At 49.7% G+C, this 13300-nt stretch overlaps 1 protein-coding gene across 1 annotated transcript in view; it reads right to left on the minus strand.

The window, feature by feature from the left end:
• Nucleotides 1-9329: 9329 nt before the first annotated feature.
• The window catches only part of AXL (AXL receptor tyrosine kinase), a 17605-nt gene continuing 13634 nt past the window's right edge, over nt 9330-13300 (minus strand). Inside the window, exons 5-8 of the mRNA XM_044668589.1 lie at nt 12734-13004; nt 11756-11915; nt 11487-11623; nt 9330-10329 (exon numbers count right to left, since the gene is read on the minus strand). Coding sequence (XP_044524524.1) covers nt 9984-10329; nt 11487-11623; nt 11756-11915; nt 12734-13004 — 914 coding nt within the window. The 3' untranslated portion in view covers nt 9330-9983. The remainder of the gene's footprint in view (nt 10330-11486; nt 11624-11755; nt 11916-12733; nt 13005-13300) is intronic.

Below are 13300 nucleotides of genomic sequence, written 5' to 3' on the forward strand. Positions count from 1 at the left end.
CAGCTCCACTCCCCTCGACGTCTCTATGGTGGCGATGCCTGACGTCGCGATGACGCTGCCCGCGCTACCATAGAGTCTTCCGGGCGGAAGTGACGTCATCGGGCCGGGTTGAGGGGCGGGGGGCGCCCCCGTGCTGAGACCCCCGGGAAGTAGCCGGATCCCACCCTCCACCTCGAGGGAGAGACACGCGCGCACGCTCCCCCACACACCCATCCATCCCCCTTCCCAGGGTGAACACACAACAGCATTACAACTATGATACAACCCAGCATTGCACATAACACCATGCCACACACCACCACTAGGCCATACAACTGGCCCCACAACTGCCATGCAGCCTTGCCACATGCCACCACAAATGGCGCCCAGTCACAGCTGGGATGCAGAGTACCGCGACCATGCAACCTGCATCTTTAACTGCGCTCCATACATGGCCATACTTATTCCAGGTAACACAACAAGGTGCACAGGCCAAAAGAGGTTTGCAGGTCTACAATCATGCCTCATGAAACCACAACCGCGCCAAGGTTACCACCACCACCTGCACACAACCATTCCATGCCACAGCGCAGTCTTTGCACACGCACCGCATACCACATACCACTACTACCAGGATATGGAATGGGCCCATAGAGGGCAGCAAAATGACAACTCTCCCTTGAGAGATCCATAGGGAAGGCCCCCAAGACCTCTACATAGGCCAGAGTTGACAACCCAAAAGACAGCAATGGGTTGTTCCTTTAGAGCTGGAAGAGATCCAGGAACTGTTGAGCTTGTTCCCCTTGTTTCAGAGATGAGGAAACGGGCTCAGTCAGAGACTTTCAGTGATTTATCTGTCCAAGGTCACAAAGGTAGAAAGTGACAGAAATGGGATTTGAATCCAGCTGTTCCATCACATTAATCTGTCTCTATCCTAGCCCTGACCTTCTCCCACATCACACAAATAGGCTCATTTGTGAAAATTAAACCTACAACTTGAATCTACAACCGTATCTACAAAAAAAAAGGAGATCCATCAGTGGAGGTATCACCTCACAGAAATTCTGTGACCCAAAGAGTCAAAGCTCAGCCTCAGAATATAGACCAATTGGAGTCATGGCAAAATCACAGCTTAGTTCTGCAACACCAAATTCAGTGGCTAGCAACAATACACAGTAAGCAGTTGGATTCACAAACAAAGATAACACACACGCACAATAGTTAACTGTTGTCAGCTTGGGAGCACAACAGATACCCAGGACCTACACTTAGACACAAGAGAAAAAGTTAGACATGGGACATGTATGTTGATGCTGGAATCATGGGGCCAAATCTCCCCAGATGAGTTTCTATAGGGATTAGTGTAGAGTTTTGTTGTTGCTATTCAGTCCTGTTCAACTTCAAGGCCCTATCTGGGGTTTTCTCTGCAAAGATATTGGAGTGGTTTGCCATTTCCTTTGGCTCATTTTACAAAGGAGGAAACTGAGGCAAACTAGGTTAAGTGATTGCTACAGAGTCACATAGCTAGTAAGTGTCTGAGCCAGATTTGAACTCAGAAGATGTCTTCCTGACTCCAGATCCAGCATTCTACCCACTATCACCTAGCTGCCCTAAAGTTTTGTACTTGAGTTCAAAAAAATCCAATTCACAGGTGCGAAGATGAAGAAGACCTGGTTGGAGAGCAGCTTCCTGTAATTTGGATCTGGGTGTCTTAATGGAACACAAGATCATCAACAATTTGATTAGGCGAACCAAAAGAGCTACTTCAATTTTAGGGTGCATGGAGCCAACCAGTGTTCGAGGGAGGTGATATTCTCCAGTGTTTCCAGAAGAGGGAGCCCTAAATGGCAAAACCATTGGAGATTATGCTGTTGAAACTTGAAGGAACTTTTGGGAGATGTGATGACTGATCCTAGAAGACAGCATCAAGTATTTGAGGAGTGCTCATGTGGAAGAAATACTAGTCAGGGGGCAGCTAGGTGGCTCAGTGGATTGAGAACCAGGCCCAGAGACCGGAGGTCTTGGGTTCAAATCTGGATTCAGACACTTTTTAGCTGTGTGACCCTGGGTAAATCACCCCCAATTGCCCTTACCACTTTTGCCTTGGAACCAATAATCAGGATTGATTCCAAGACAGAAGGTAAGGTTTTTTTTTAAAAGAAATACTATTTAGCCAGTCAACAAGCATTTACAATGCACTTTTTATATTCCAGGCACAATGGTGCTATGTGCCAGAGGATACGAAAAAAGTGAAAAAACAGTCTCTGCTCTCCAGAAACTCAGTCTAATAGAAGAGAAAATGTGCAAATCACTTTCTACAGATAAAAGATATCTACAGGATTAATGGGAGATAATCAATAGAGGGAAAGCACTAATAGGTATTGAGAGTTTGAGAAAATGGGATTTTTGCTGGGGCTTGAAGGTAGCCTGTGAGGGCAGGAGATAGAGATGAGAAAAAGAACTCCAGGCATGGAGAATAGCCAGTAAAAATGCTTGCAGAGGCAAGGGCTTGGGGTGGGAGGTGGGGGTGGATGGGGAAGAGATAATGAATACAGTTTTGAATATGTTGAGCTTAAGATACTGATGAGACAGCCATTTTGAGATGTCCCATTGGCAATTGGAGATGCAAGACTGGAGGTCAGGGCTGGATAAACAGATCTGGGAATGATTAGTATAGAGATGACACCTGAATCTGCAGTAGCTGATGAGATAAACAAGCAGAGTTATTGGAAAGAGGGAGAAGAGAAGAGGGTTTAGGACAGTGATGTCAAACCTTTTAGAGATGGAGTGCTGGGCCCCATCTTCACCCCACCTACCATACCAAGTGCTGTGCCCCCTGCCAGAAACAGCATGCTGTGCCCCTCACACCCCAGTGTGAGACGTGCCCCATCCCCATTACCCCACATAAAAGAGGGAGAAAGTGCTCCCATTGGGCTGTTAGGCAGAGGGCCACGTGAAGTGAGGAATGTCCTCAGTGAGTGTAGAGAGGGGAAGGGGAGTGGTCTAAGCATTCCTCCAGCTTTGATGCCTGTGAACCACCCACCTTCCCCCCTGTGCACTTCCATTGGGCTATTGGGCAGAGGGGCAGGTGGTGTGAAAAAATGTCATCAGGCATGGTAGAGAGGGGGAGGGAGCAGCTCCCCTCAAGTCCCTTTACCTTTCTAGTAACAAACTCTGGAGGAGGGAGGGTGCCTGCATACCCACAGAGCATGCCATAGGTTCACCATCACTGGTCTAGGACAAAGCCACTTAGTATGTGTAACTTGGTGAAGATCTAGAAAAGGAGAAGAAAAAGTAGGTAGGAGGAAAACCAGGAGAGAGGAGTGTCCCAAAAGCCTAGAGAGAGGAGTTTCAAGGAGAAGAGGGTTATCTATGGTGTCAAAGGTTCAGGAAGGCCAAGAAAGATGAGGTTTGAGGAAAGGCTTTAGATTTGGCCATTAAGAGATGACTGGAAACTTTAGAGAGAGTAGTTTCAGTACATGATGAGGTGAGAAGTCAGACTATAGAGCAGTGATGGCAAACCTTTTAGAGATGGAGTGCTGTGCCTGCCCCACTCCAGACTGAGTAACTAAGCCCTGCCCCCCCCCTCACCACTTGGTTCCCCCTTACTCCAGATAGGGGAGGGAAGAAGCACTCCCTTTGGGCTGTTAGGCAGGGGGAGTGGTTGATGAAAGGCATATGTGGAAAGGGGAAGGAGAGAGGCTCAAGCACTCCACTCCCCTCCAGCTCTGCTATGTGCCATGCTGTGATCTATGCTCCCCTCTGTAAATGTCCCAAAGAGCAGGGCAGAACAGGGGCCAAGAGTCCTCAGATAAGGGCTGAGGAAAAAAGAGGTCAAGTCAGTCAAAATTTGGGGTCGGAAGGGCCTCAGTTGTTGATGACAACCAAGTGCCAGGCCTCAATTGCTGATGGCAATCAAGTGCAGTTTATTGAATGAATACACGAGCTTTTAAAGGCAGAAACCACAAGGAATTTTTCTCATGAAAATTCAAGCAACTTTCCCATAACAATGTAGCCTTGAGAGATGAGCTTTGAGCAAGGAACTGAAGGTGAGGATAACCAGGGACATAACAGGAACTGAGAAAGCCGAGAAGCAGGTGCTGATAAAAACATATTATTGTCTGGGAAAAAAGGTCTGGGAAAGGAAGTCTGGGGAACAGTTCCTGGGAAAGGATTATTATCTCAATCAGCAACTTGTAGAGAAATGTGGAAACTGAGGGAATCAGCTATTAGTTGGTGGGAGATGTAGAAACTGAAGGAACTCAGACCTTAGTCAGACCCTGGACCTTACCTAATATTAGAGATCAACAGACCTTTGCCTTTTCAGACCCTGGACTTCACCTGACATCATGGGTCAACAGACTTTTGCCTTTTCAGACCCTGAGACCTCAGTCCCTAACACCCCTCAAACCTAACTCCTCTCCAATGCCACCATGGTAATCACCTTCACCACAGACTCAACAGGCGCTGCCATATGTGCTGCACTCTCATGCAGCATGTGAACCCCTCCCCTCCCAGCACCTTATCCCAGAGAGGAGAGGGAAGAAGTGCTCCCATTGGACTGCTGGGCAGTGGGGCAGGTGAAGTAAGGAATGTCTTCAGGAGCATGGACAGGGGGAGGGGAACTGCACTGCCCTGAGTCATTCTGGTTTTCTAGTAATGAACTTTGGTGGAGTACGGCAGGAGTGCCCATAGAGAGGGTTCTGTGTGCCCTTTTTGGCACACGTGCCATAGGTTTGCCATCACTGCTATAGAGAGTTAGGAAGAGACTAACAGGAGAGGAGATGTAGACCACTAGAGGAAATAGCCACAAAAGGGAGGAAAAATATAGGATGAAAACTAATGTGGATGGATAGATCAAGTGAGGGATTTATAGGAGGGAGGCAACTTGTAGTTAGGAAAAGATTGAAAATTAGTGAGAACAGGGATGATAGAGGGGGCAATCTGCTGGAGAAGGAATAGAATGGGATCACTTATGCAAGGCAGCATTAGCCTTGCTATGGAATAAGGCTACTTCTTCATGTGAGACAGGCTGCTGGAGGAGAGATAAGGAAGATGGGCCTTATAGCGAATGAATGACTAATTTTTTCTGGAAAATATGAAACAGGGTTCTTGGCTGAGAGAGGAGGGGAGTGGTGGCTATGGGAGATTTGAGGAGGGGTGAAAAGGATGGAAGAACCACTGAGGAAAGTGGGAAATATGGTGGGATTGCCAAGCAGCAGTGAGGTCCCAGGTGAGATTATGCAGCAAAACTCGTATTGGACCCAGTCAGAAGAGTCGTGTGATTTTCTATCTTCATTTAGTAGTACATATGTAGGAGTGAAGACATTGGATTGTGGAAATGATTCAAGTCTGAGGATTGGCAGGGCTCTATCTGGGATACAATAAGAGGGGTAGAGATTCAAGAGAGGAGGATAGTGTAGAGTTGAACTAGTTAGCCAAGAGGCTGAGATGAGAAAGGGAAGAGAGCTCAGTGCCCAGCATGTAGCAAATGTCAACTTAGTAAACTTCATAAATGCCCGTTGATCCATTCATTGATTAGACTATGCAATGTGCTTCTGCAAAACAATCTTGAATCCTTTCTAAATTCAAATGACTCATTGTCAGCTATCAAGGGATAACCCATCCCTCAGAGCATTCAACCATGCCCCTAGAGACATTTAGAGATGCCAAGAAAGTACCAGTGAGTCTCCCAACTCCAAATCTGATGGGTGGCGACCTCCACACCAGCCACAAACATACCATCACATACATCCTGCTTGCTTCTCTTTGGAGATATACAACGAAAGGACTTCTCAGATACAAAGCATCACCAGCAATAAGCAACAAAAGTGCCCAGCATACAGTTAAATATACATCCAGAGAGAGCTCAAAGGACTGGCCTGCTTTCTCTGAGGCGACCAATAATCTGCTGATTCCTAAAGCCAATGGTCTTTTCTTAGTCCTCATCCTTCCTGAGCTCCCCCCCCCCCCCCCGTAGCTCTCCTCTTGTATGTGTCTCTGAGTGGGTATAGATGTTCCCTTGTCTCCATGTCTCTTGATGAGGGTATGCCCTTGCCTCTCTGGATAAATCTGCCTCTCAGGGTACCTGTGTCTCTGTATACTTCTGCCTAACTCCCAGTATGTGTCCTTGACAAATGTTACCTCGTCTTTCCCAAACTCTCTGTAACGTGTGACACTGTTGGGCATCCTTCCCCCCTAGACCCTTTCTCCTTCCTAGGTTTTCATGGCACTGCTCCCTTCTGTTTCTCCTCCTCCCTATCCGAACTTCCCACTCTCCTTTGTGGGGCTATGGCCATTATCCCATCCCTCACGCCCAGACGTTCCCCAGGACTCCATCCTGATCCCTCGTCTCTTTTCTCTTGGTGACCTCAGCTCCCATGAGGTTAGTTATCCTCTCCATGGACATACCCAGGCCCAGATCACTAAGCATCTCGATGTCCTTTAGACATCCCAAACTCAACATATCCCAAAGAGAATTCGTTCCCTTTCTCTAGAAATCTGCCCCTCCTCTCAACTTTGCTCCTTCTAGTCACCCAGCTTTGAAACTTCATCATCCTTGACTTTTCCCTCAATTTTATTCTTCATATCCCTTTAGTTACTAAGTCTTGTTTATTTGCAGTGAAGTGGTGCAGTGGATAGATCACTGGGCCAGGGTTTAGGAAGACCTGAGTTCAAATCCAACCTCAGGCACATACTAAATATGTAACCATATACAAGTCCTTTTGCCTCTGCCCTGCCTCAGTTTCCTCAACTGAAAAGTGGAAATAACAGCAGTCTGCTTCCCAGGGTTGTTGTGATAATCAAATGAGAAATTATTTTTAATGTACTTAACACAGGGCCTGGTACACATTAGATGCCATGTAGCATGCTTATTCTTCTTCCCTTCCCTGCTTCTCTCCTCTCACAATCACTGCCCTAATACAGACCCTTATCACCTCTTGCCTGGCCTGTTGTAATAGCTACTTCCTCTCTACTCTTTTTTTCATGTTGTTGAACAATTTCATTATCCTGTTCAGTAATTTTCCATAGCTCCCTAGTGCCTCTAAGGTAACATGCATCCTCCTCTGTTTGGCATTTAAAGTCTTTTACAAAGTGACTCCAGATAATCTTTCTAAGCTTATTACAAAATATTTTCCTTCATGAAATCTGTATTTCAGGCAAATTGTCCTATTTCTTGTCCTTTATCCAGAACATTCCATCTCCTACCTCTGCACCTTTGCACATGCTGTCCTTCCTGCCTGGGGTGCCTTCCTTTCTTACCTCCATCTCTTGGAATGCCTTGTTCCCTTCCAAGTTCAGTTCAGGTGCCACCTCTTAAGGGATGCTTTTTTTTTTTTTTTTTTTTTAACTTTTACCTTCTGTCCAAATGTTTACACTGGTTTTGAATTCAGATCTTTCTGTTGCCAGGTCCAACACTATATATCCATTGTGCCCCTTGGCTGCCTCTATTTTTTTTTTTCAATTTAAAATTTTTAGTTTTTCCAATTACATTCGTTTTTTTAAATTTAGAGTTCCAAATTCTCTCCTTCCCTCTTTCCCCTCTTAAAAAAAATTCCCAAACCCTTACCCACTCTCTAGTAGCAGTTCTAAGAAAGGAGAACAACAAGGGCTAGGCAATTGGGGTTAAATGACTTGCCCAGGGCCACACAGCTAGGAAGTGAGCATCTGCGGACAGATTTGAACTGAGGTCCTCCTGGGACTCCTGGCCTGGGGCTGTATCCATCAGCTGCTCTTTCTTCCCCTTTCTTGAGAAGTCAAACAATTTGATACAGATTATACAGGGGTGCCTCTATTTAAAAAAAAAAAAAAGCAGTTACTTTGTTTTCACCTATCTGTGTGCGTGCTGTTTCTCTCCAGGAGAACAGAGGCTCCTGAAGGGCAGGGACCAGCCTTCCCCTTTTCTGTGTATTGCCAGCACTCAGCTCAGTGCCTGGCTCCAAAAGGCTTGCTGAGTGGACACCGTGACTGGACGGGGACCCATATTGGCTCAGGGGCACGATAGGGATAAAATCCAGAGCAGTATCCAACCGGGTATATAATGCGGCTCTGACACAAGATGGATCAGAGAGCAGGTGACATCTGTTAGGTATGCAGCGGGAACACCCTCAGATAGGCAGAAGACTGCTTAGAGATCACCAAGACCCAGCAATCACAATAACTCACTTATATAACACTTGGAGGCTTTCCTTCTAAAAATATAACCCCTTATCTCCCATCTTAGCTTCTACATTAAAGAACTCTAAGGCAGAAGAGAGGTAAGGGCTAGACAAATGGATTAAGTGACTTGCCCAGGGTCGCACTGTTAGGAAATATCTGAGATCAGATTTGAACCCAGGACCTCCTGTCTCTAGGTGCGGCTCCCTATCCACTGAGCTGTCTGCCCCACTTGGAGGCTTTTCTTACAACAACCACATGAAGGGGGCAAAGAAACTATTGCCGCCTACATTTTACAGATGAAGAAACTGAGGGTTACAGAAAGGAAGCAATTTGCTCAGAATCATATAGCTCCTGATGCCAGAGCTGGGATTCGAACCCATGTCTCTCCTGACTCCAGATCGAGCTTTCTTTCCATCCCGCTATGGATATCTGAGGTGCTCAGCAAAGATGCCCACGGGCCAACTCAGATCGTGTTGATGGCCACTCAGGCGCAAGTCCCACCCTGGGCTCGGATCCACCAGGACGGGAGGCACAAAGCCAGCCAGCCCATCCTAGTCACCCAACTCCGCATCCTCTTTGCTCCTGGACACCACCAGAGGGCATCCGGGCGCTGGCAATCTGTGCCCCCTGACGCCTCCCCCAGGAATGTGAGCGACAGTGTGTCCTCCTCGGTCTGCCGGCCTCTGTGTGTGTGCCTGCACCAGGGTCTGTCATGTGTGCCTCGGTTTCTGGGGCTGTCTCTGGGAGCCTCTATCTCTGCCCGTGGTCTGCTTTTCTAGAAATGGCTCCGTATTTCTGTCTCAGGATGGCCTTATCTCTCCGGCTCCGCGTGCCTGTCTTTCTGTAGTTCAGGGGACGTGTCTCTGCCTCTCTGTGTGGGGGTCCCTCTTTCTGAGTGGACACCCCTATTTCTGGGCACGTCTCTGAGGGTGACGCTATCTCTCTGTACTCTAAATCGTGTCCGTAGCTCAGAAGATCACCCTTTCTCTGTGTGGCTCTCTTTCCGGGTCTTTTTTGGGGCTACATGTCTCTCTGTGCCTCTCTCTTCGGGTGAGCTCTCTCTCTTTCTCTCTCTCTTTCTCTCTCTCTCTCTCTCTCTCTCTCTCTCTTTCTGTCTCTGAGTGTCTCTTTAGGTTTTCTCTGTCTCTGTGAAGGCTGTGTGTGTGTGTAGGGAAGACAGGAGGCAGATGCTGGTTGGTACAAAATGTTTATGGGGGTAAACTGGGCCCTGAAAGTGAGAGAGGAAGGAGAGAGATCCGACATTGTACGAATTCTCTGCATGTGAGGGAAGGGACTGGCTCAGGGGGACAGGATGGCCTGGGGGGGCAGGTCATCCCTAATGCATTGCACAGAGCTGGGGGGGGCATACCCCAAGGAGGAATGGAGCTATGGGGGTCAGGAAGAGAAATAGGGAGAAAGAAGGAGGTGGACAAAGATGGAAGGAGATGGAGGAAAGGGGTACAGAGATGGTGAGAGTCGAGGCAGGGAGGACAGTCATGTGGGGGGACTGGGGCAGGGAAGGGAAGAAATGGGGAGAGATAGGGAGGAAAGAAGGAATGAAGGCTACAGTGAGGATGGAAAAAGAGATGGGAAGAAATGGAGAAAGGGAAGGGTCCGGGGAATGGACATGTGGAGGATTGGGGAAAGAGGAAGAAGAGGGATAGCTGGAGAGAGGGCAAGAGACAGGAGAAAGAGTCAGGGAATGGAGGGTGGCTTCAAGGGTTCTGAAGGGCAGGGCTTGGAAGGGCCCAGGGGTCAGGGCTGGGTGGGCGAAGCCAGGAGTGAACTCCCCTGGCTTCCCCAGTGGCAGTGCCTAGCTTGAGGTGGGGTTTGAGGGGCCTCACCTAGGCCCCCTCCTCCTGGCCAGGAGGGGCAGGTGGCCCCCTGGTTGTGGGCATTGGAGCCCCAGGGGCTGTGGAGGGGCAGAGGACATATCGTCCAGCTGGGTGGACATCGGCAGAGGTGATGCAGCTGCAGTTGCAGGAGGCCTTTGGGGCTGGCAGGGGGCTGGCTTGGGGTGTACCACCAGCTGCCCCAGCAGGTTCCCCATCCATGTTGACATAGAGGATCTCTTCAGGGTCCTGGGTGGGGGGAAGGCCCTTCAGCGTCATCTCCAGCTCTTCTCGAAGTTCAGCGAAGGTTGGCCGGTCTCTGGGGCTCAGGGACCAGCAACGGGACATCAGCTCGTACCTGGTGGGGAATCAGTGGTTGGGGAATGGAGGGCTCAGAGGATAAGGGCAAGGCAGGGATGGAGGAGTGATGTACTTGGAACAGGTTTAGGCTGAGGAAGAGGAGGGTCTGGGGGTGCTCTATGAAGGTCGGAGCATTTTGGGGGAAGATGACTCAAGGAGGCCTCAACTCGAGGTTTGGGGGCATTTAGAGAAGTTTTGGCAGATTCAGACTGGGTCTGAGGAGCCTAGAGAAGGCCTCGGGATAAAGTGGGTCCAAGGGGAATCCTTAGAATCATTTAAAGCTGGAAGGAAACACAGAATCCAAACTCACTGGAAAGAAACAACCAAACAAGCCCTCACCTTCTGTCTTAGAATCAATCCGTGTATCAGTTCCAAGGCAGAAGTGAGGTTAGGACTAGGCAAATGAGGGTTAAGTGACTTGCCCAGGGTCACACAGCTAAGAAGTTTCTGAGATCAGATTTGAACCCAGGACCTCCCATCTCCAGGCCTGGCTCTCAGTCCACTGAGCTACCTACCTGTCCCCCAAACTCCTTTTACAGAGGAGGAAACTGAGGCCCATAGAAGGTAAAGAACTTGCCCAAGACCACATGGTAAGTAAAGATCTGAGCTGGGATTTCATGGTTTGAAGGTATTGGAGGCTCAGGGGGAATTGGGATCTGGGGCGAGAGGCTGAGAGAATTTAGACATCTGGAAGCACTTAAGGCGTCTCGGGAGTTTGTAACTCTTTGTGAGGTCACCAGGTTTTTGGGGGTCTCTGAGGAGGCTTCCAGGGCATCTCCAGGTGTTTCGTATATTCCCTGGGGGTCTGGAAGTCTTGAAAGTATGTCACTAGTGTTCAGGAGGTTCTTAGGGGTGTTTCTAGGATTTGGGGGGGCTTCTCATTTTGGTGGGTATTTGTTTGCTTAGGGGGATGGCTTAGGGGTCTTGGTCCTGGGGCCTTGGGTGTTTGGGGGGACATGTACCTAGTTTAGTTAGCAGATAGATCTCCAGGGACTCTGTGTTTGGGGAGTGTTCAGGATCTTGGGGTGTTCAGGTGTACCTGAGAGGGCTCTAGCAAGCATTTTGGGATATTAGGGGAACATTCAGGGTTTGTGGGGAAATGGAAAATACTCAGAATAAGGGGGTGTTTGGATAGGGGGCAGAGGAACGTCTTACAGTCCATCCAGACAGTCTAGTGGCTGCTTGAGGCGGTGGCCTTGCCTCAGGTAGTCGTAGATCTCGCTGTTCTCTACCCCTGGGTAAGGTGTCTGGCCACGGGTGGCAATCTCCCACATGGTTACCCCAAAGGACCACTGGGGGACAAAGAGAGCAAGAAAGAACGCAGGGATTAGTGGGATCCCTCTATCCCTCAAGGATCCCTTCCTCCTTGGCAACAGGGGTGGGTGCCCACACCCAGACACACAAGGCTATGCCCCCCTACACACCACATCACTTTTGCTGGTGTAGACCCGGTCAGCCAGGCTCTCAATGGCGATCCATTTGACTGGCATCTTGGCAATACGGCCCTGGCGGTAATAATCGCCATTGTAGATCTTCTTGGAGAGGCCAAAGTCAGCCACGCACACGGACATGTTCTCATTTAGCCTGTGGGACAGGGTGGGGACCACAGTGGGCTGGGAGCCTTTAAAAAACTCCAGGCTTTCTTCCTGAGCTCCAGGGTCGCCCTATGGAGTTCTCCTGGCTCCCTAGCCCTCTCCAACCCGCAGTTCCCCTAATTAGGGCCATTTCCTCTCTGCACCTCCCCTGCACCCCTTGCCCAGAAGTCCCAAGAATGACTGCTTTCCAGAGCTCCTCCAGCCTCCCAGGACAGGCCCCAAGCTCTAGTCCCAGTCTTTCTTTCTCTCCCTCCTTCTCTCTCTTGTCTCTCCCTCCCCTCCTCTCTGCTCTCTCTCCCCTTCCCTTCCTCTTTCTCTCTCCCTCTGCTTCTCTCGCTCTCTCTCTGCTTTCTCTCTCCCCCTCTTTTTCCCCATCTCTCTCCTCCCTTCCCCTCCCTGGCTCTCTCCCTTCTCCCCTCTCCTCCCCTCCCTCTAGCTCTCCCTCCCTCTCTCTTCTTCTCTCCCTCTCCTTGTCTCTCTCCCTCCCTCCCTCCTTTCCTCCTTCCCCCCTCTCTCCTCAATTCCTCCTTCTCCTTCTCTCTCTTTCCTTTTCTCTCTCTGTCTCCCTCCCTTTCTCTTTCTCTCTTCCTCTGCTTCTCTCTCTCTGCTTCCTCCCTCCCTTATTCCCTCCTTACCTCCCTCTTTCTTCCCCTCCTCTCTCCCCTCTCCTCCCTTCTCCTTGTCCCCCGCCCCATCTCTCAGGGTTGCCTGGGGTGGTATAGAGTCTTCTCTCCCCAGGCTTCCATTTCCCAGCCCCTCCCATTGCCCTGGCTCCCCCCCACCCCTCCCCACCCCATAAGGGCTCACATGCAGTTCCGGGCAGCCAAGTCCCTGTGAATAAACCTCTTGGTGCTTAGGTAGTCCATCCCACTGGCGATGTCGGCCATGAACTTCACCAGCGTTTGAGTTGGTAGGAACTGGGGGGGTGGGGAGGGGGCATTGGGCAGGAGGTGAGAGAGGACCCCTGCCACTCCCCAGAGCGCTCCTCCCGACTGGACTTCTCCCAATGACCCTTCCATATTTCTTGTCTTGTTCCAGGCCAGCCCCTGTCTGCCCCTCTGGGCTCTGCTTTCCTCAGCTGGCTAATGAGGGAGCTGGAGTAGATGAGCTCCAAGGGCTCAGCTAACTCTAACTGGCTATCTGTGATGGCCCTTCTCAGCAGAGATGGAGCAAGGAATGCTGGTACCTGAGGCCACAGGGGCCCTCTAGAGAGTATGGGAGGGAATGTTCCTACTTCTGTTTTGGTCCAGGAAAATGAGAGAGAGGAGGGAAGGGAGGGGGAGGGAGAAGGAGAAAGAGAGAGAGAGAGACAGAGAGACAGAGAGAGAGAGAAAGAGAGAGAGAGAGAGAGAGAGAGAGAGAGAGAGAGAGAGA

This window comes from Gracilinanus agilis, chromosome 3, assembly GCF_016433145.1.
Source record: "Gracilinanus agilis isolate LMUSP501 chromosome 3, AgileGrace, whole genome shotgun sequence".
NCBI classification, from domain to species: Eukaryota; Metazoa; Chordata; class Mammalia; order Didelphimorphia; family Didelphidae; genus Gracilinanus; species Gracilinanus agilis.